We start from the raw sequence: 23425 nt of genomic DNA, 5'->3' as shown, positions 1-23425 counted from the left end.
CTAAAAAAACATTACTCAAAGTTGGTAAAAATTGAATATCGATTCAAATATCTTTTCAAAAACTTCAAATTTAGGCTTCAAACTTATAAGAAATATTGTTGTTAACATTTTGAAAAATCTTGAGAAAAATCGAATTGACAGTTTTTGTACAAGAAATTAAAAACCTAAAAAAAAATTAACAAAAGTTGGTAAAAATTGATTTACGACTCAAATATCTTTTCAAAAATTGTAGGTATTATCTTCAAACTAATTCTATCTTATAAGAAATATTGTTTTTAACATTCTGAAAAATGTTGAGAAAAATCGAATTGACAGTTTACTTACAAAAAATAAAAACCTAAAATAAAATTAATAAAAGTTGGTAAAATTGGTTTTCGAATCAAATATCTTTTCAAAACTTTTAGGTATTGGCTTTAATTTACTCTTATCTTTCAAAAAATATTGTTGTCAACATTCAGTAACATATTGAAAAAAATCGAATTGACAGTTTCTTTTACAAAGAATTAAAAACCGGAAAAAATTAACAAAAGTTGGTAAAAAATGATTTTCCACTCAAATATCTTTTCAAAAATTTGAAATATTGGCTTTAATTTACTTTTTCTTTAAAAAAAATATTGTTGTCAAAATTCAGTAACATTTTGAAAAAAATCGAGTTGACAGTTTTTTTTACAAAAAATTAAAAACCGTTAAAAAATTAACAAAAGTTGGTAAAAAATGATTTTCCACTCAAATATCTTTTCAAAAATTTGAGATAATAGCTTCTTATTAATTTTTACTTATAAGAAATATTGTTTTCAACACTAGGACAAAGTTTGAGAAAAATCGAATTGACATTTTTTTTACAAAAAATAAAAACCTAAAAAAAATGTATAAAAGTTGGTAAAAATTGATTTTCGACTCAACTATCTTTTCAAAAACTGTAGGTATTGTTTTCAAACTAATTTTATCTTATAAGAAATATTGTTTTCAACATTCAGTAAAATTTTGAAAAAAATCAAATTGACAGTTTTTGTACAAAAAATTAAAAACCTAAAAACAAATTAACAAAAGTTGGTAAAAATTGATTTTCGACTCAAATAGCTTTTCAAAAATTAAAAATATTGGCTTCAAACTTATTTTATTTCACAGAAAATATTGTTTTCAATATTTAATATTTTATATAAAAATCCAACAGTTCGTTTTTTATAAAAAATAAAATCTACAAAAAATAGTACGCAAAATTGGTAAAAATTGATACGAGTACGTATAGACAAACTTTTAAGCAAGACAAATCGACAGACGGGATGGGAAGTTATCAATGTGGGTCGCATACCAGCCTCTTTTTTTCATTTTAAAATCGGCTTTTTTCGAAATTATGAAAATGCTTTTGTTTATAATCGTTTTTTTAGGGTTTCGAAATGAGCCTTACATAAAAGAGGAGAAGTAGAAATCTTATTACTCTTAATTTAGTTGTTCGAATAAATGAGCCACCCTGTATCTACCTTGAAAATTATACTTTAAAACAATACTAAACATTAATGTGTGCGCTGCAAATTTGTTTAAAAATGAATAATGTTTATTCTCCTAGTGGGTTAAAACTTGAAACATTTGTAGACAAGTAAATCCATACTTTTATAAAGAGTTTTTCAATCATGATCACCCATTTCGTCTAAAAACACCCTTCCTACATCGTATCCGATTAGTAAGCTTGTCGATATTGGCGTGCGTCGTCGTCTCGTCGGTTGGTCGGTCTTTCGGCGACAAGGCAATTATAGTGGAGTAAGAAGCTAGTTGCTCGTGGGAAATTGTGCCCCATGAACATTATGTGTCTGTATTCTAAGTGTTTTCTATCGCATTGACATTCGAGCTATAATTTGATCAAGTATTCGAAACGGATAAACACTTTCGATAAAACTGTTTATGATCGAAAATCCGAACTTTCGGTATAATTTTCGGAACTTGTAACTTGAAATAGACACAATTTATGTATTTTTAAATTCGAAGATAAACGTTTATAAGTCTTCTGATAAGTTCGGGTGTCCGTCGCTCGCGTCATTGTCGTTGTAGTCGTCGTGCGTTAGGCGATACCGTAATCAAATAATCTATTATTTTATTTGATAACAATGTTACTTAGCGGTATAGGGGAGAAAAACGCACTCGATAGACAGTTATATTCCAGTGTCATTTATTCGATAATCGAAAGAATTAAGTAGGTAAATATTTGTCAATACCCGATCACGGTGATAATAGAGTTGTAGAAATAGCCCTACAAGTGGTTAACAGCTCGGTAGTAAGTTAGTTCTATAGGAGCATTCAATTCAGAAGCACCGGTAAATATTGGCAATATCAACAACGTATTTAACGGTCTTTCAATATCAATTCGAATTTTATATACTGTTGTTTTTATTGTTTGTGTTGTTCTCTAAACGATAAAAGTAGCAATAAGTTGCTAAAGGATTTACACTTATGATCGCGTATTATTGTGTTTGTTTATGTGTTCGAAAGTGCAGACCTGGATATACGTACCTTACCTATAGAGAGTTTTCTCAGGCTTTGATTAATATAAACAGTGTTATCTTTGTTAAACGGAAATATTAATTGCTTAACTCGCCTGCGTTTGCCTATCTTCTCTCCTATAAACGATAAAGAGTTTATTGATAAAAAGAAGTATTAATAAATAAAAACGAACATTTTATTGCGTGTACCTCTATCTAGCTCTTATTATAGGTACGTACATAATATTGAAACGAATTTAATCTATGAATATCACATTTTTATCCAGACTACTGTTTCTCATTATATATTTTTGAACTTATGGTCTCTCAGTTGTTTGTGTTCTTTAACGTTTTTTTTCTATTTTATATCAGTTGTATATTGATTAATAATATGAAGAAAAAAAAATTATATATTATTAAGTTATTTGGTGAGCGGTGAGCGGTGAGCACAAGCACTTGGAGCTTGTGTGTGAATTTGATTGGAATTAGAAGTGAATAAGTTTTTATGGTGTTAAGTGATTATTCGGAAGTTTTGGCACAATTTTCGATACGATTATAATTATTATTACTTTAATTTTATCTTTTAATTGTTGGTGAAATATCTATTGATTTTGATGTCAAGATTTCAAAGTGAGTTTGTTTGAAAATGTTTGTTTCATGATTTATCTTAATCGAATTTAAAACGACTCTTAAACATGGTGTTAAAAAACGATAGTGTGCATAGTACTTTGCGTATTCTATGCAAATTGTCTTTAAAACGATTCCCAAAAAATAATCATTATAATACAAAAGATTGAGCAGGCGACATAAGGGATTTGAAAGTAAGACAAGTTTCTGGTATCTGATTGGCTAGCTGCCAAAAAATTACCTTTCAATTAAGGCAACTTTAATGGAAAGTTGACTGGAATGTTAGTCAAGAAAAATCTCCCTAACTATCAAGTCAAGTCAGCTTATTTGACATGACAGTAAACCATGTTTTTTCATTCAACAGCAAGTTGAACTTTATTTCTCTATGATTTTTTATTTTCTGACCAATTTTATTATTGTTTTGTGGAAAAGGGATACTTGTCAAATTTTTTTAATGGAAAGTTGACTGGAATGTTAGTCAAGAAAAATCTCCCTAACTATCAAGTTAAGGCAGCAGATGTCAAAATGACAGTAAACCATGTTTTTTTTCATTCAACAGAAAGTTGAATTTTATTTCTCTATGATTTTTTATTTTCTGACCAATTTTATTTATTGTTTTGTGGAAAAGGGTTACTTGTCAAATTAGAAAAGAAATAACTACTATATTCTAACAATACAAAATACAAATGTTTATTGACATGTATGTAGCTTGCCTGAGGTATGTTTTGTAGACAATTTTGTTTTTGGAACTTTTTGTACGATGAACTGAAGGTAGAAGTTAGTAAAGTAAGGTTCTTAGTTTGAAATTTATGAAACTTGAAAAAGTAACTAGCTGCCTTGTTCAAAATTTGTGTTCAAAGAATACAGTTGACTGGAAATTAAGTCCCTTATATTGTCTGAACCTGCCCATTATCTAAAATGTAAGAATTAATGTTGACAGTTTGTAGCGAACATGTTGATTTGACAGGAACTGTCAAATTTGTTGTTTATTATTTAATCGCTGCAGCACGCTGATCAAAATCAATAAATTCAGGCAACATAAGGGACTTCATATGCTGTCAACTTCATTCTTTGAACGTAAATTTTGACCAGGGCAGCTTTGACTTGAATTAAAAAACATGATCAGTTGTCATTTTGACATAAGTTGACTTGGCTTTAAAGTTAGGGAGATTTTTCTTGACTTACTTTCCAGACAACGTTCCAATAAAGTTGCCTTAATTGGAAAGCAATTTTTTGGCAGCTAGCCAATCAGATACTAGAAACTTGCCTTACTTTCAAATTCCTTGAACGCCTGAACCTGCCCTATGTATATGTTAATATTTTTTACCTAAAGTGAGATGATTCGTTTTGGTAAGGAATTACCCAACGAACAATCGTACGTCAAGAAAACGATAGGTTGTTTAAGAATATCAATCTGTCATTTGAAGTGTTCATGGTATTTCTGCCGAATAAAAGTAATTAAATTATACGCCCTGAAGGCTTTACCCTAAAAAAAAAGAATTGATTAAATAGAATTTATAAAATTACGTCGTCTTTTTGGAAATCCCGAATGAATCTTCAGTTTTCTAAAATTGTTCACGTGAGACAAAATTATAATTATTCTGATTCCGAAAAGAAAAAAAGAGGCTGGGATGCAACCCACACTGATAACTTCCCATCCCATCGGTCGATTTGTCTTGCTTAAAAGTTTGTCTCGTAGTAATTTTTACCAAATTTGCGTACTATTTCTTGTACAATTTATTTTTTATGAAAAAACGGACTGTTGGGCTTTTATATAAAAACTAATGAATATCGAAAACAATATTTTCTGTGAAATAAAATAAGTTTGAAGCCAATATTTTTAATTTTTAAAAAGCTATTTGAGTCGAAAGTAAATTTTTACCAAGTTTTAGTATTGTTTTTTTTTTCGAGTTTTATTTTTTGTACAAAAACTGTCCATTCGATTTTTCGCAACATTTTTCAGAATGTTGAAAACAATATTTCTTATAAGATAAAATTAGGTTGAAGCCAATGTTTCAAAATTTTGAAAAGATATTTGAGTCGAAAATCAATTTTTACCAACTTTGAGTGATGTTTTTTTAGATTTTTTTTTTTTATAAAAAAACTTACAATTCGATTTTTCTCAAAATTTGATCAGATGTCAAAAATATTATTCTTCGTTGCACAAAATTGTTTTGGAGATGAAATCATATTTTAGTCTTAAAATTTCGGAGGTGACCATTTTTTTTTCAGTTTTTTTGATTTATAAAAAAAACCGTTAAATGGATTTTTTCAAAAAATATACTTCTTTGATATCACGTTACAAAATATTACATAAAATTTGATACAAGTCTCTAGCGTTTTTGGTTTTTTCAAACTGGTAGAAAAACCACCCACGCAATTTTCTTGAGAGCCCTTTCTGCATCTTTCTGCCTTATTATCTGTATAACAAAATTTATTTGAAGTCGATATCTCTTCTGGTTCTTGAGCTATGGACTACGAAAAAACGTCGCGAACGTACGGACGTACGAACGTACGTACACACGCACGCACAAACATCTTTGTAAAAATCTTTTATTTCGAATCTAGGGACCTTGAAAAGTCGAGAAATGTCAAAATTTTGAATTTGACAAATCGGACCAATTACAATAACTTTCTATGGGAAGGTAACAAGTTTCTGGTATCTGATTGGCTAGCTGTTAAAAAAATTACCTTCCAATTAAGGCAACTTTAATGGAACGTTGACTGGAATGTTAGTCAAGAAAAATCTCACTAACTATCAAGTCAAGTCAGCTTATGTCAAAATGACAGTTTTTTCATTCAACAGAAAGTTGAACTTTATTTCTCTACGATTTTTTATTTCCTGACCAATTTTATTTATTGTTTTGTGGAAAAGGGTTACTTGTCAAATTGGAAAAGAAATAAGTACTATATTCTAGCAATACAAAATACAAATGTTGATTGACATGAAGCTTGCCTGAGGTGTGTTTTGTAGACAATGGTCGCATTCACAAAGCTAGTGGCTACGTAGTCAAGGGATTCTGATTGGCTAAATCTAACTACAAAAAAAGTTGAAATTTCCCCTCCGACGTAGTGTACAAAAATCGGCTACAAAGCTAGTGGAGAATGATTTTGACGTTTCACAATCAGCTGCTCGGTAAAAACACACGAATTCAAAATAAAATAAATCGTTCAGTATTTAAATACAAATATAAATCATTCAAATTGTGTCTTAAATTTAATTTTATTGAACTTAAAAACACAAAAGATAAGTTAATGTTTCTTACTTTATATATTTGCATTTGTCAATAATCTGACAGTTAAAGATTGACTAGCTTTGTATTGTAGTTTTGCATTCACAATATCATATCTGGGCGATCCACCACTACAAATATGGCTCTTTTTTCAACATACGTAATTAATTCTATTGAGGCGTTGAGTCAGGTAGATGCTGTATACACAGATTTCAGCAAAGCTTTTGATTCTGTAAGCCATCACACACTGCTATGTATACTTGAGATATTTGGATTAAACTCTAAGTTTTTCAGTTGGATTTCTTCATACCTCATAGTTGTCATTGATAACTTCCTATCGAGGTCTATAAAATGTACTTCTGGTGTCCCGTAGGGCAGTCATTTGGGTCCTCTTCTTTTTAATATTTGCATCAATGACATTACATTAGCCATAAATCACTCCCAGTGTCTCCTGATCTAAAATTATTTCTTGAGATAAAAAGTGTTGATGACTGCTATCGTATTCAATCCGATATAAATCGGGTGGTTGAATGGTGTAATTCAAATAGTTTAAAGTTAAATATAAAAAAAAATGTAATATTATCTCTTTTTTTAAATCAAACACTCATATTGACTTTAAATACTTGATCGAGTCTAACATACTCTCCCGTGTAGAAAATATCAAAGATATAGGTATAATTCTTGATTCAACTTTTTCTTTTAAATGTCATGTTGACTTGTTGGGTTTATTAAACGAAATTGCTTTGATTTTTGTGACCCCTAGACGTTATTATCACTTTATACATCCCTTGTCAGATCAAAACTTGAATACGCAGATGTTATATGGAATCCGACCTTTGAGACCTTTTCTAATCGCATCGAAAAGGCGTTTCACAAAATTCATATTTTTGAAAATGAATTGGAGTTTTGTCCCCGATTATAGAGCCAGATGCCTATTGCTAGGAATTATGTCCCTGGAATCGAGACGAAACATTCATGATATAATGCTTGTGAGGGCTTGTCCTTGACTACCTCAAAGTTACGTCTGTCGATGGTGACGTTTTGACCAAGACGTCGGTGTTGTATGTCCTTTCTTGACGACAGCATGTTCTTTGTTTTGCCCTCATTAACCGTTAAACCCATTTTTGCCGCCTCTGCCTCAATACTCACAAAAACCCCATTGCAATCAGGCTGAGCTCTTCCGATTATGTCATAATAATCACCATATGCTAGTAATTGGACAAACATTTGAAAGATAGTCTCTAGTATTGACGTTTGAGCTCTGCACTATTTTTTCAAGTACGATGTTAAAAAAATCGCATGACAGCGCATCGCCTTGTCTAAAACATCAAAAGGTTCTGTTAAGTTGTTTAAAACCTTTATGGAGCAGCGTGATTTCTCCATGAACATCCCGCACAAACGGACGAGTTTGGCAGGGATGCCAAAACTAGTATATACATACATACTCAAATGTCAAACCTTACAATTGAATTTGTATTTAAATAGGTGTATAATACGTCAAAATAAAGTAAAGCACACCTTTCAACCTTCAATAGCATGTAAATTTCTTCATTTGGTTTTTGGTTCTTATAAATAGTCAATAATTTAAACTATAGCTTAGAAGTTTAACAACTTTTCCTACTGCTAAAAATAACCTTATACATCAGAGATTTGTATAGGTTGTTTTTGTTGTTACCAGATTTAATTTTTATTCCAAGTTTCATAAACTAAACATTATTTGAAATAGATTTTCCATAATAAAGGATATTTTTTAATTACATGAGAAGTTTCGATGGCTGTTGTCTGTGGCTTTGACATTTAAGAATGTCAAACTGTTTTGACATTTCTATTTAAAATATTTGAGCAAATGATCATGAATCGTTTAACATCAGAGCAATGCTTCCAAGGTGTATGAATTTACTGTTCAAGAAATTCATATTGAACACTTCGTACATTTTACGTTATTTAGTGATGAAGCTCCAATCTGGATAAATGACTTCGCTTATAAGCAAAATTGCAAAGACAACCTCCAATCCATTAACAGATCGTCATTAGAGTTATTAAAATTAGTATAAATTGGTGTGGTTTACACGATGGGGGCATTATCGTTACGGTAAATAGATAGCAATTCTATTAGTGCCATACTTGTTTGTAAAAATGTATGATGTAGATGTTTATGACATTTAGTAACTAGTTCCAATAAAATAAGGAAGTTGACAACACTTCGCTATCAATCACAGCTATCAATTTATTGCAAAATCAATTTAGTACCAAATTTATTTGTAGAAGTGGTGCTGTCAACTCCCCCTTGTTAACGTCACTTGACGCCTCTCATTTACTTTATATGGGACCATGTTAAGTCATTGTTTTAGCGGATAAACCAGATTTTATGGACTAAAATAAATCAGACAGATTTAACCCTTTTTGGAATAATACTTATACAATTTTTTGAATATGATAAGCTTAAAATTTGACAGTTGAAGTTGCTCAAACACAATTATAATAAAAAGAGGCTGGGAAGCTGGGATGCGACCCATAATGATAACTTCCCATCCCGTCTGTCGATTTGTCTTGCTTAAAAGTTTGTAGGTTTTCGTGTTGGGTTAATAAAGTTGTCAGTTGGATTAGACTTACAAATTTTAAAATTATCATCTAGTTCTGGTAAATACCAAATTGCTAATAACCGAATATCAATGTTTACCAAATTTGCGAACTGTTTTTCGTAGATTTTATTTTTTTTTTTTTTGAGAAAAAACGGACTGTTTCAAACATTTTTATAAAAAATAACTGAATATCGAAAACAATATTTTTTGAAATGCTATTTGAGTCGAAAGTAAGTTTTTACCAAGTTTAAGTATTATTTTTTTTTGTAAAAAAAAATGTCAATAAGTTTTTTTACCAACTTTTATTAATTTTTTTGTTTGGGTTTTTATTTTTTGTAAGAAAACTGTCTATTCGAATTTTTTCAAAATTTTAACGAGTGTTGACAACAATATTTTTTAAAGGAAAAAACTATTTTAAAGCCAATATCTCAAAGTTTTGAAAAGATATTTGAGTCGAAAATCAATTTTTACCAACTTTTATTAGTTTTTGTGTTTAGGTTTCTATTTTTGTCAAAAAACTGTCAATTCTAATTTTATCAAAATTTTACTGATTATTGAAAACAATATTTTTTAAAAGATAAAAGTAGTTTAAAGCCTTTTCTCAAAGCTTTAAAAAGATATTTGAGTCAAAAATCGATTTTAACCAACTTTTATTAATTTTTTTGTTTGGGTTTTTATTTTTTGCAAAAAAAAAACTGTCAATGCGATTTTTCTAAAAAAAAAAATTGAATGTTGAAAACAATATTTCTTATAAGTTAAAATTAGTTGGAAGACATAATTTCAAACTTTTGAAAATATATTTCTGTCGAAAATCAATTTTTACCGATTTTTATTAATTTTTTTTGTTGAGGTTTTTATTTTTTGTAAGAAAACTTTCATTTCGATTTTTCTCAAAATTTTAACGAGTGTTGACAACAATATTTTTTTAAAAGAAAAAAGTAGTTTTAAGCCAATATCTCAAAGTTTTAGTCAAAAATCAATTTTTACCAACTTTTGTTAAATTTTCTTTAAGTTTTTATTTCTTATAATAAAAAACTGTCAATTCTATTTTTCTTAAAAGTGTTACCAGTTGTTAAAAACGGTTTTTTTCGTTGCACAAAATTGTTTTGGAAATAAAATCATTTTGTATTCGTAAAATTTTATAGGTGACAAGTTTTTTTTTTAGTTTTTTCGATTTATAAAAAAAACCGTTGGATTTTTTCCAAAAATATGCTGTCGCTAATAGGCCCCATACACTACACATGCCTGCATGCGCAAGCACAAAAATGCGCAAACACTCTTTCCCCATACACTACGCATGCAAACTGTACAAAATTCAGTTTTGTGTTCACCGCTGAACAGAAAACTTTAAAAAATGTCAAGCTCCGACTCCGCTGCTGCGGCAATTTTGATTGCTTTAGCCCTTGACTGAGCAAATGTAGCACACACACCACTCATGCTTGCATGCACAAGCAAGAAAATATCAAAATTTTTTGATATTGCTCATGCCGCTTGCACAAACACACAGTTCACATCATACACTGGCAGTTTGCATGCGCAAGCACTGTATGCGCATGCAGGCATGTGTAGTGTATGGGCCCTATAACGTACGGACGTAGACGATCGTACATACACACGCACAGACACCTTTCCAAAAATCTTTTAATTCTACTCTAAGGACCTTGAAACGTCGAGAAATGTCAAAATTTTCAATTTGAAAAATTGGACCCATTACAATAACTTTCCAAGGAAGTTAAAAACAGTTCCATTCGTGTTCCATGTGCCACGAAAAAAAATCAATTTTTGACGGAAATCGGGATTTACCCATGGAAAACCCCATTAGTAGTAAAAAGCTTACTTATTTAACATAATTTCCATAAAATAGTCTTTAACATCAGCAATCTGTGGCAATCGGAAAAAATTATAGACAGATATTTTTGTTAAACTGGCAGCTAGAGCATCACTTCAGTAGCTATTCATTTTGACAACTGGCACAATATTAACACAGATTTGTGTAATTATGGTTTATGGGTGATATTGATTTATATAATAGAGCTATAAATTCATATTCATACATATATTATGGCGAAATTGCCATAAATATGGAATAAAAATAGTGTTATAGCACCTTTAGACTAGTTCACAATTGTCTCACGAGTGTATGATAACTCACAAACTTAAAACCAACGTTTGAATGAAGAACAAGAAATCATAACAAATAAATCACCACTTACTCGTTCAAGAGCATTATTCTTGTGTAAATATTAAATTTTTAACGATTTATTTAGTCTACAAAATAAAAAGTATCCACTTATTAAGAAAATAAACATCAAATTCGTCTAAATCAAATCCAAAAAAAATATAAAAATTTAAACAAATCAATCAATCTACAAAGTTCTTTTTTGTTTATTTAATTTCAAATTCAAAACTATACAGGTACATAAAACTTTGTGTTTTTACTGGCCACAGATTATGTGTCGAAATGTTTCGACAAGTTTTTATTTATTTACGTTCATGAATCTTTTTTCTTTCGTTCAAAAATAATAAACTCGTGAACATTTGGGGTTTTGAAAATCTATGAATGTGCAGACAGAAGGATAATATTAATAAAAGATTAATGATGAGCATCAACAGAAGATGACTTCATCAAAGCTTTCAATTTAAGTTACATCTCTCTTTTATCAAAATTCATACACAACATTTGAGAGAAGCCATTTGCCGCCGGCGAACGACGCCAATACCGGCCCCATCACCACGCGCGCCACCAGGCCATGCCATTCCCCAAAACACAACTTATTTTCTAAGTTTATTTGCTAGAATGGCAAAATACACTCAATGAACTAATAACTTACAAATGTGGCTGCGAAATTCTCAAATCAAATCAATAAAATGTTTAAATAATTTGAAATTAAATGAAAACAAACACAAAAATTCAATCTTTTTCTATCAATTTATTTCAGCATCAGCCGAATCAACATTTCCATTTCAAAAAAAAGCGATGAGGCAGTTTTAAATAAACACATCTTTGGGAGCATTTGAAATTATATATTGGAAAAATGTTCCAAGTAAAATAAACCAAATCACCACCATCCGCCAAACCACCTATGGTATTTAGGTATACCTTACATATTCATAGCCCCCAGATAACACCGCAGAGTCAACGTAAATACGTCCAACACAAACGGAAAGCTTTCCTAAGGCATTCAAATATTATGGAAAGTCTAGTGCTATAATATAGCTGAGGAGGAACAGCCGAGAAATTTTCAAAAACAATTTCATTGAGGATAAGTTTTATCGACAAACAGTCGGTGGCGGGAAAAACGAATTCGTAAACACTTCTTGCGGAAATAGAAAACACACTTTACACTTTGGAAAATTTTGGATAAATTCATTTAAAATTGAATTATTTTTGAGAAGAACACTTGAAATGCGGCGTGGAGAGGAGATGCTTGTTGGTGCGATTTTATACCAGATTGATGTTATAAATGTGAAACTATAATGATAATTGACCGATCATTGTTGCTACAGTTTATAATCTGGATTAATGCTGTGTGGATTGGTGAAACGTCATATATTGACTATAGTGGTGAGTTTAAAAAAAATCACTATTCCTAATGTCATATTTTAATTTATATTAAACTTTAAACAATCTTGTTAATCACGAATTTTCTCCTTTATGAACTAAAATCCACTTAGACTTACTCTTTGAAGGATTTAATGTTAATTGATCTCTATCATACGAAGATTGATATTTTGATCGTGTTGTGGTTGAAGTTGTCAAAAAGAGTTAATAATGCTTGGATTATTGGTGATGTCAAATGGTGTTTATAACGCTTGATGAATTACAACCACAATTTGACAGCTTTACCTACTATAATCGTTGATTTAAAATATCTGTCAAAATTGAAGAAGCTTTGTTCTAAGCAATGTTTAACATAATTGCTGCGTTCAATTTGATGCTGCATAAGTTATATCCTGGAAAGGTGAATTTTTAGATAACTTATTGAACTAGTTGAATAGCTAAATTGAAGTAGCTATCAAAAAGCAGGCAAACATTTTCAATTTGAGGTTCAAAATTATTTTAAAATCAAATTTTTAGTTGACTATTTTAATTATTCACCTAACTATCTTACTTACTTACTTACTTAAGGTGGCGCTACAGTCCTGTGTGAACTAGGGCCTCACCCAACAAACTTCTCTATCTAGCTCGGTCCCTAGCTAGATGTCTCCAGTTTCGCGCTCCAAGTTGGGTGAGGTCACCTTCCACTTGTGCGCGCCACCTGATCCGCGGTCTTCCTCTACTGCGCTGTCCTGTGGGTGCGGATTCGAAGACTTTCCGGGCCGGAGCATTGGTTTCCATGCGCTCTACGAGACGCAGCCATCTTAGTCGTTGGACTTTTACCCTTCTGGCTAAGTCTACGTCGCTGTACAGCCCGTACAGTTCGTCGTTCCATCTTCTCCTCCACTCCCCTTCGATGCATACGGGACCGTAGATCACACGAAGAACTTTTCTCTCGAAGCGACCCAAGGTGCTTTCATCCGCTTTTGTCATGGTCCATGCTTCTGCACCGTATAGCAGGACGGGGATGATAAGGGTCTTATATAACAACACTTTGGTCCCTCGAGAGAGGACATTACTACTCAATTGCTTTCTTAGACCAAAGAAACAGCGGTTAGCAAGAGTTATTCTGCGTTTGATCTCAGCGCTGGTGTTGTTTTCAGCGTTTACAGCGGAGCCTAGGTAGACGAAGTCCTTGACTACCTCAAAGGTACGTCTGTCGATTGTGACGTTTTGACCAAAACGTCGGTGTTGTATGTCCTTTCTAGACGACAGCATGTACTTTGTTTTGCCCTCATTAACCGTTAAACCCATTTTTGCCGCCTCTGCCTCAATACTCACAAAAGCCCCATTGACATTACGCTGAGTTCTTACGATTATGTCAATGTCATCAGCATATGCCAGTAATTGCACAGACTTTTGAAAGATAGTGCCTCTAGTGTTGACGTGTGAGCTCTGCACTATTCTTTCAAGCACGATGTTAAAAATATCGCATGACAGCGCATCACCTTGTCTAAAACCTTTTTTGACATCAAAAGGTTCTGTTAAGTTGTTTCCAACCTTTATGGAGCAGCGTGAATTCTCCATGGTCATCCTGCACAAACGGACGAGTTTGGCAGGGATGCCAAAACTAGACATGGCTCTATACAGCTCGTCCCTGTAGATGCTGTCATATGCGGCCTTGAAATCGATGAAAAGATGGTGGGTGTCGATTTGGTGCTCTTGAGTTTTTTCCAGGATCTGCCGTAATGTGAATATTTGATCAACTGTGGACTTTCCTGGTCTAAAACCACACTGATAAGGACCTATCAGGTTGTTGACGATGGGCTTTAGACGTTCACATATTATGGCAGAGAAGATTTTATAGGCTATGTTAAGTAGACTTATTCCTCTATAGTTGGTGCAGTTTAGAGGGTCTCCTTTTTTCAGGATCGGGCAAACAATACTGAGGTTCCATTCATCGGGCATGTTTTCTTCCGACCATATCTTACAGATAAGTTGGTGCATGCTCCTAACCAACTTATCTCCAGCTGCTTTAAAGAGCTCGGCATTCAAGCCATCTGCTCCAGCGGCTTTATTAGACTTCAACTTAGATATGGCAATCTTTACTTCGTCTAAGTCGGGAGGACGGGATTGTTGGCTTTCGTCGTCTATATCGAATGGGTCATCCTGCCTGACAGCGGGATTCAGTTTTTCGTCGCCGTTATACAGTCTGCAGAAGTGGTCCTTCCATATCCTCAGCATTGACTGCGGTTCGACTATGATGTTTCCACTTTCGTCTTTGCAGCCTTCGGTTCTAGGTTTATGTACCTGTGAATTTCGTTTCACCTGTTCATAAAACTTTCGAACCTCATTCCTGCTTTTATACCTCTCAACATCTTCGACCGCACGCTTCTCATGCCCTCTCTTTTTCCTTCTGAAAAGTCGGTGTTCCTCTCGCCTCCTCTGCTCATAGAGCTCATGAGCAGCTCTCGTCCTTTTATGCAGCGCCGCTTTGCGTGCCTGTTGTTTGGCTGCATTTGCCTGACGACATTCCTCATCAAACCAGGGGTTCCTTGTTGGTGGCTGTTTGAAACCCAGCACATCAGAGGCGGCTTCTCTGATTGCATCTTGGCAATGTTGCCACTGGTTTTCGATACATTGTGTTGGCGGCAGAGAACTTCGAGAGAGGTTACTTCGACGTTGTATCTTCTCCCAGCACCTCCCTGTTTTGCCTTGAGTCTGGAAATCCGAAGTGCTACCCTGGCTACAACGAGGTAGTGGTCCGAGTCGATGTTAGCTCCTCGGAAAGTTCGTACATCCATAATGCTGGAAGCGTGTCTGGCGTCGATCGCAATATGGTCAATCTGGTTGACGGTAGATTGATCTGGAGAAGTCCAAGTTCCTTTGTGGATGTTGAGGTGTGGAAAACGCGTACTGGCTACCATGACGTTTCGCCCCGCAGCAAAATCTATGAGCCTGAATCCATTATCGGAAGTTTTGTCGTGCAGGCTGTTTTTCCTGATTATTCCACCAAAGATGTCTTCCCTTCCTAGCTTGGCATTAAAATCGCCCAGGACTATTTTAATATCGTAGCTAGGGCACTGCTCATATGTTTTGTCTAAGAGCTCGAAGAACATATCTTTGGTGTTGTCGTCTTTCTCTTCTGTGGGGGCGTGCGCGCATATCAGGCTAATGTTGCCGAATTTAGCCTTGATGCGTATGGTCATGAGGCGCTCATTGATGCACCTATAGCTCAAGACTTCTTGCCTAAGTCTGGCTCCAATGACGAATCCGCATCCAAATAAGCGCTGTTGGTTTTCGTGGTAGCAGTCACCATAGTAAATATCGCAGTTTTTCATCCTCTTTTTGCCCGGCCCATCCCATCGTATTTCCTGGATGGCGGTGATATCTGCTTTATATCGTTCTAGGGCCTCCGCTAATTCTTCGGCCGCACGTGGTCTGTTAAGGGACCTAACATTCCACGTGCATATCCGAAGTTCGTTGTCCTTTATTCGTTTGCGTTGGTTGTCAACAGTAAATCCGTCCGTATCCGAGGCTTGTTGGTGCTTCGCAACTTTGAAAGCTTTTACGTGGCCAGGAAGTCACCCCGACGCACAACCTCCAACCTGGAGGGCCAGATCCTAAGTATAACTCCAAGGATGGGGAGCCGGATAAAACCGCTCCTTACAGGCCTGGGCTCCGAATAAGTCGAAGAAGCCCTATAAGGTGTTCACTAAGTAGTTCAACCTTACTGGAACTGTAGACGCCACCGTTGATTCCATCTCGGGAATTCCTCCGCTGCCGTCTGGATAAGGAGAGGTGCCTTAGTGGAAACATCTCTCCCCACCTCTCTCGTTTGCTGCCCCCAACAACTTTCCACTGGGGTTGGAACCCAATCTCCACCTAACTATCATCTTTGTTTTTTTGTCACCAAAAAATATTAAAATTTCAAAGCAAGTTTCTCCGAATTTAACCGTGTTGAATCAGCTGTTCTGTCAGATAACTACATAAATTAAATTCCTCCATACCTTTGTTTTTATTAAACTTTAAACAATCTTGTTCCTCACAAATTTGTTCCTTTATGAACTAAAATCCACCTAGGCTTACACTTTGAAGGATTTATTGTCCTAAATTAATGTTTTTGGTTAGAGAGGATCAATCTTCAGCGGAATGGAAACCATACGAAGATTGATATTTTGTTGGTGTTACTTGGAGTTGTGGGTGAAGCTGTCAAATTGTTTTAATAACGCTTGATGTATTGGTGCTGTCAAATGGTTTTCATAATGCTTTATGTATTACAACCACAATTTGACAGCTTCACCTACGATAATCGTTGATTTAGAATATCTGTCAAAATTGATTAAGTTTTTTTCTTAAAAATATGTTAACATAATTGCTGCGTTCAATTTGATGCTGGATAAGTTCTTTCCTAGAAAGGTGAATTTTCAGAAACCTCATTGAATGAGGTGGATAGTTAAATTAAAGTAGCTATCAAAAAGTAGGCAAACATTTTCACTTCGAGGTTCAAAATTATTGTAAAATCAAATTTTCAGTTGGTAATTTGAATTATTCACCTAACTATCATCTTAGTTTTTTTTTCACCAAAAAATATTAAAATTTCAAATCAAGTTTCTCCAAATTTAACCATGTGTTGAACCCTATGTTCTAAATTTATGTTTTTGGTTAGAAAGTATCAATCTTCGGCGGAATGGAAACCATACGAAGATTGATATTTTGTTGGTGTTACTTGGAGTTGTGAGTGAAGCTGTCAAATTGTTTAATAACGCTTGATGTATTGGTGCTGTCAAATGGTTTTCATAATGCTTTATGTAGGTATTACAACCCGTGGTGGTACCCGTGGCATGATGGTTAGTGCGTTGGACTGTCATGCTAGAGGTCTTGGGTTCGATCCCTGCCTATGCCATCTAAAGTCTTTTCACGGGTACTGCCTCTTGCGAGGAATTGACAAATTCTCCAAGAGTAACTATTGTCATGAAAAAGTGCTTTCTCAAAATTAGCCGTTCGGAGTCGGCATATAAACTGTAGGTCCCCTCCATTCCTGACAACATTACTCGCACACAGGAATGGTTGAGAGTTGTAAGTCACTAGGCCTTGGTTCTCAACGGACTGTCGCGCCACCCAATTTATTTTTAGGTATTACAACCACAATTTGACAGCTTCACCTACGGTAATCGTTGGTTAAAAATTTTTAATTTATCTGATATCAATATAAAACTAATCAAATTTCCGAATAAAAAGATTTTACGTTTATACAATTGAACAATTATCTTTGAGTTTATTTTTCAGACTAAAAAAGAAATGAAAAAACATAAAAACTTGAGCTTTGCTCAAAAACAAACTTGATTCGAAACTTAAAGTAACAAGTGCAAAAAGAAACAAGTATCAAATTAACATTAACAGAAAACTTGGTTTCAATAAAAATATCTGTCAAAATTGAATAAGCTTTGTTCTAAACAATTTTTAACTGCTGCGTTCAATTTGATGCTGCATAAGTTATACCCTGGAAAGGTGAATTTTTTGATAACTCATTGAACATTTTTACTTCGAGGATCAAAATTATTGTGAAATCAAATTTTCAATGGATACTTTTAATAATTCACATAACTATTATCTTCAATATTTTTCCACCAAAAATATTAAAATTTCAAATCAAGTTTCTCCAAAATTAACCATGTGTTGAATCAGCTGTTCTGTCAGATAACTACATAAATGAAATTCCTCCATACCTTTGTTTTTATTTGTTGATAGCTCAGCTGTTTTGGATCAGCTGTTCTTTTACACTAACAAGAAGGTTTTCGAATATTCTACCTATCTGACATTGAACATAGCCAATATCGTCGGTGCAGAATTCTTAAGTTTAAGTTTAGAATCAATACTTTGATAAAATCAGAAACAAAATAATTTCTATAGTTTTAAAATTGACTTCTTTTAAAATAAGGAACCTATTTTAAAGCGAAAAAAAATGTTTCTTATGTCACTTTGAGTTTCCAGAGACTACATATTAATTTATTTTTCATCAAATTGACAGATGCAAGAATAAGATCAATTTTTTTTTTGGAGAAATTGACGTTTCCTAAAATAAAAATTGTGGAAAAACTACATTTGACATTTAAACCACCACATACCCAGGGGTGGAATTGACTGTGGTGATTGTTGAGAAATGACATTCAAAATGAATCAATCTCGTGTATGATATGGTATCTTGGATAGGTGGATTTTTAGATACCTTGTTGAACCAGTTGGATAGCTGTATTGAGCTAGCTGTCAAAAAATAAAAACAACCAACCTAAAAAAGGGAATAGAGTGGTTCGTCTTTGGGGTTTTGAATCATCTGAAAGATAAACTTACTTTTCCTTTCAGCTTACTTACTTGCTTGAAGCGCCACAAACTGTCCGCCTATGTCTGCTTTATTTTATAATATTATTAAAAATAAAAAAGTTTCTTATGACACTTTGATTTTGGAGTGAACGATGTTCATTTATTTTCATCAAAGAAGAAGGGGTCAATTTTTCAAAGAACTAATTTCTTTTGTAGAATGGAACACATGAAAATGAGAGAAACGTTTCATAAAATACAAATTGAAATCAAATAATCATGTTATGTGTTTGACCAATCGAAAACTTTATTTGACATTTAAAACACCAAATATTCAGGTTTTTCCTTAAAGTTCAAAGTTTTCTTTTTTGTAATTTTGTTTTTATTTTGTTCAAAATAAATTGTTTTTTTTTTTTTCTTGAGTAAGTTCTGAGTTTTTTTCCTGTCAAATAGAAAACTATTAGAATTGAGTTGTCATTTTATTAGCGTTACTTCGTGAAGTGTTAACGAGTGGGGTAGAGTTGTCAAAATCCCCAGCTAAACATTTTTTAAAAATTATATTATTATTTGTGCAAAAAGAAAGGTCTGCTAAAAAATCCAGTTCTGCAGATTTGATCTTAAATCAAAAGTGAATCAATTTATTTTGCCCTATGGAATGCAAAATCAGGGGAAATTTGTGTTTTGATAGACCTAGATCAAAAATAAATTGATTTATTTTACCCTTTTGAAAATTGTGTGGAGACATTTAAGAAATAATTGTATTCTGAACATGGAATTATAATTGTATTATTTAAAGCATTTGAAACGTATGTATGAACATATGTCAAATACATTAAACTAAATTGTATTGAAAAATTGACAGCTACACCGAAACTACATTAATTGAACACAATTTGTATTCTTAATATACTAACTTAAGGTGGCGCTACATTCCTCTGTAAATTAGGGCCTCACCCAACAAACTTCTCCATCTAGATCTACCCGTAGCTAGATGGCTCCAGTTTCAAGCTCCACGTTGGGTGAGGTCACGTTTCAATTGTGCGCACCACCTGATCCGCGGTCTTGCTCTCCTGCGCTGTCCTGTGCTTGTGGATTCGAAGACTTTCCGGGCCGGAGCATTGGTTTTCATGTGCTCTAAGTGACCCAGCCATCTTAGTCGTTGGACTTTTACCCTTCTAGCTAAGTCTACGTCGCTGTACAGCCCGTACAACCCCCTTTAATGCATACGAAACAGTAGATCACACGAAGAACTTTTCTCTCGAACCGACATGAGGTGCTTTCATCCTCTTTTGTCATAGTCCATGCTTCTGCACCGTATAGCAGGACGGGTATCATAAAGCAACACTTTGGTCCCTCGAGAGAGGACTTTACCACTCAATTGCTTTCTTAGTCCAAAGAAACAGCGGTTAGCAATAGTTATTCTGCGTTTCATCTCAGCGCTGGTGTTGTTTTCTGCGTTTACAGCGGAGCCTAGGTAGACGAAGTCCTTGACTACCTCAAAGTTACGTCTGTCGATGGTGACGTTTTGACCAAGACGTCGGTGTTGTATGTCCTTTTTTGACGACAGCATGTATGTACTTTGTTTTGCCCTCATTAACCGTTAAAACCATTTTTGCCGTCTCTGCCTCAATACCCACTAAAGTCCATTGACATCACGCTGAGTTCTTCCGATAATGTCAATGTCATCAGCATTTGCTAGTAATTGGACAGACTTTTAAAAGATAGTGCCTCTAGTCTTGGCGTATGAGCTCTGCACTATTCTTTCAAGCACGATGTTAAAAAAATCACATGACAGCGCATCACCTTGTCTAGAACCTTTTTTTGACATGGAAAGGTTCTGTTAAGTTGTTTCCAACCTTTATGGAGCAGCTTGAATTCTCCATAGTCATCCTGCACAAATGGACGAATTTGGCACGGATTCCAACACTAGACATGGCTCTATACAGCTCTTCCCTGTAGATAATGACATATGCGGCCTTTAAATCGATGAAAAGATGGTGGGTGTTGATTTGGTGTTCTTGGGTTTTTTCCAGGATCTTCCGTAATGTGAATATTTAATCGGCTGTGGACTTTATTGGTCTAAAACCACACTCATAATGACCTATCAAATTTTTGACGATGGGCTTTTGAGGTTCACATATTACGGCAGAGAAAAGTAAATCCGTCCGTATCCGTGGCCAGGAAGTCACCCTGAGCAACCTGGAGGGCTAGATCCTTAGTAGAACTCCAAAGACGGGGAGCCGGATAAAACCGCTCCTTATAGGCCTGGGCTCCGAATAAGTCGTAAAAGCCCTATAAGGTGTTCACTAAGTAGTTCAACTTTACTGGAACTGCAGACGCCACCGTTAATTCCATCTCGGGAATTTCTCCCCTGCAGTCTTGATAAGGAGAGGTGCCTTAGTGGAAACACCTCTCCCCCCTCTCTAGTTTGCTGCCCCCAAAGCTTTCCACTGGGGTTGGAACCCAATCTACAGTTGAGGTACTTGGCACCCGATGTTCACCACGGGGAAGTGAGAGTAGGAGTTGATAGACAGAAGTGGATTTTGAGAAAAACCTGTGGACGCTTGTGTCCTCTTGAATGCACATGTCTACCATTTGAACATCGTTTTCTTAATATAACACAAACAAAATTCAAAATGACAAATAGACGTAGGTAAACATTTTTTGAATTTGATTTTATGTCAAAAATAAATTATTTTATTTCGCCAAATGGAACACAAAAAAGAGGATTTTGACAGATTGAAAATCGAAAATAAATATTAATGACATTTCCTTATTAATATTTTAGGAGACATCATATTTATTATTTTACGCTTACCTACTCTATTTTAGAAAACACACAATTAATTCACCAAAGGGCCGGAAACGATATTACACTTAAATGCGGAATCACCGGGCTTCTTAGTGAAGAACCAATTGATGGAATGCAATTTAATTGGTATTTCAAGGTATTTCAAAATTCGATTAACATATTAATTTATAAATATAAAATAATTTATCTGAATCTGCACAGCCTTGTGGAGATGATTCATATCAAAAATCTTGCCATACCGCGCGATCAGAGACCTGGTCACATCTGCCATGCGATAAAAACTATTGCCAATCACTACTTCACTTGAAAAATCTTACCGACAAGAATTCCGGCCTCTATAAGTGCACAATCTATCCGTACAAGCTGGACGATGTTACAACCCTAGATATTCAATTAGTTCGAACATATCAATTAGATGTAAAGAGTATGTTTTCCACTTGAGATTTCGTTGCTTTGCACTCAACCTAACCACACTTTATTTTATTTGTTTTTAAATACATTTCTTGTAGATTCAACGGTGATTGTGCCCGAGTTTCTTGATGCATTTCCTGAAAACAAGACTGCAGCTATTGGCTCACAAGTGGTTTTCCAGTGTCGCGTTCAGAGTCAGGTGCATCCGACTATAAAATGGTTCAAACGAATTTCGGACATGGATGGGCAACTAGGCATGGAATACAATTTGGGCCATCAGGAGAACTTCAACTCCCACATTGTCCAGTACAATGGAAGGACATACGAGCTATTGCAGACGGCGCGTGAGAAAAGCGTTGACGATGAGATTTATTTGAGCAAACTGATTCTGAATGGAGTTCGATCACAGGACGAAGGATTCTATGCTTGTGTGGCCATCAGCTACAGGGGACATAGGATACGAGAAGCCCTTTTGAGAGTAGAGGACGACATGGATTACCAAGGTGATGAGAGCAACTATTGGGATGATTATGATACCACCGACGAAGTGCCACAGACCGGGGGCGATGGGTTCTGGATGTTGTTCTTAATGCCCTTGGGCCTAGCGGTTATACCGATTGCTATTTGGCTGTGTTATGTAGTGAGTAAGAAAATGCCAGAGAACCGATTGGGTTTTGAAGATGAGCAACAAACATTGCAGTAGATAGTAGACAGGGAAGGATTTGATTTGTATTTATAAAACTTGTTGTTCCTACGCTTATTAGAAAATATTATTGTATGTTATATTATAAGTATTTTTTTAATTTATAAATAAAATCTTAATGGAACTTATGAAAATTTTACTCATTAAATAAAATATTATTGAATTAACGAAAAAACCAACATTGAATTATTTTAAAAGAATTCGGAATTTTGTATATTATTAAAATTTCTATATTAGGAAATCATAAACAATTTCGTTTTTTTCAGCAAAAAACATACAATTTTAATAAATCGACATTTGGCAACGATAAAAAAGAAGCAGATGATTTGACAGTTGCGCAAAGATGAAGCCATCACAGTTTGACAGTTATGATGTAAAGTTGAAGTTTTGACAACGCTAAAAAAGAATCAAGCGATCTGAAAGCTGACAGTTGAGTACATGGCTGCTATCAAGTACGTGTTGGATAGGCTATCCTAGGTAGGTGGGTTTTAAGATTACTTATTGAATGATGTTCAAATGGAAGACATGTGCATTCAAAAGACACAAGCTTCCACAGGTTTTTCTCAAAAACCACCTCTGTCTATCAACTCCTACTCTCACCTCCCCATGGTGAACATCGGGTGCCTAGTACCTCAACTGGAAATCGGGTTCCAACCCTAATAGAAAGTTTTTGGGGGCAGCAAACGAGAGAGGGGAGAGAACTGTTTTCACAAAGGCACTTCTCCTT

At 34.3% G+C, this 23425-nt stretch overlaps 1 protein-coding gene across 5 annotated transcripts; it reads left to right on the top strand.

Moving 5' to 3' along the window:
- Nucleotides 1-1679: 1679 nt before the first annotated feature.
- LOC129940757 (fibroblast growth factor receptor-like 1) lies at nt 1680-22879 on the top strand. 5 transcript variants are annotated; one of them, XM_056049208.1, is made up of 5 exons: nt 1680-2192; nt 11856-12481; nt 21605-21720; nt 21786-22008; nt 22094-22879. In XM_056049208.1, the coding sequence occupies exons 2-5, from the start codon at nt 12394-12396 to the stop codon at nt 22696-22698; spliced, it is 1032 nt and encodes a 343-aa protein (XP_055905183.1). In that variant the 5' UTR covers nt 1680-2192; nt 11856-12393; the 3' UTR covers nt 22699-22879. The 5 variants fall into 5 exon arrangements, with proteins under 5 accessions (XP_055905183.1, XP_055905182.1, XP_055905181.1 ...); XM_056049207.1 differs by having other exon boundaries at nt 1680-2309; XM_056049206.1 differs by having other exon boundaries at nt 1680-2706.
- Nucleotides 22880-23425: the final 546 nt, after the last annotated feature.

This window comes from Eupeodes corollae, chromosome 1 (assembly GCF_945859685.1).
Source record: "Eupeodes corollae chromosome 1, idEupCoro1.1, whole genome shotgun sequence".
Taxonomy (NCBI): Eukaryota; Metazoa; Arthropoda; class Insecta; order Diptera; family Syrphidae; genus Eupeodes; species Eupeodes corollae.
Note: the sequence above shows the minus strand (reverse complement) of the source record. Positions and strands in the feature narration are given on the sequence as shown.

Excerpts from the sequence above, each read along its gene's own strand:
- LOC129940757 (XM_056049208.1), top strand. The coding sequence starts at position 12,394 with ATGATAATTGACCGATCATTGTTGCTACAGTTTATAATCTGGATTAAT. Across the intron at positions 12,482-21,604 it reads GTCATATATTGACTATAGTG|AAAACACACAATTAATTCAC; the intron begins GTGAGTTTAAAA and ends ACTCTATTTTAG. Across the intron at positions 21,721-21,785 it reads AATTTAATTGGTATTTCAAG|CCTTGTGGAGATGATTCATA; the intron begins GTATTTCAAAAT and ends GAATCTGCACAG.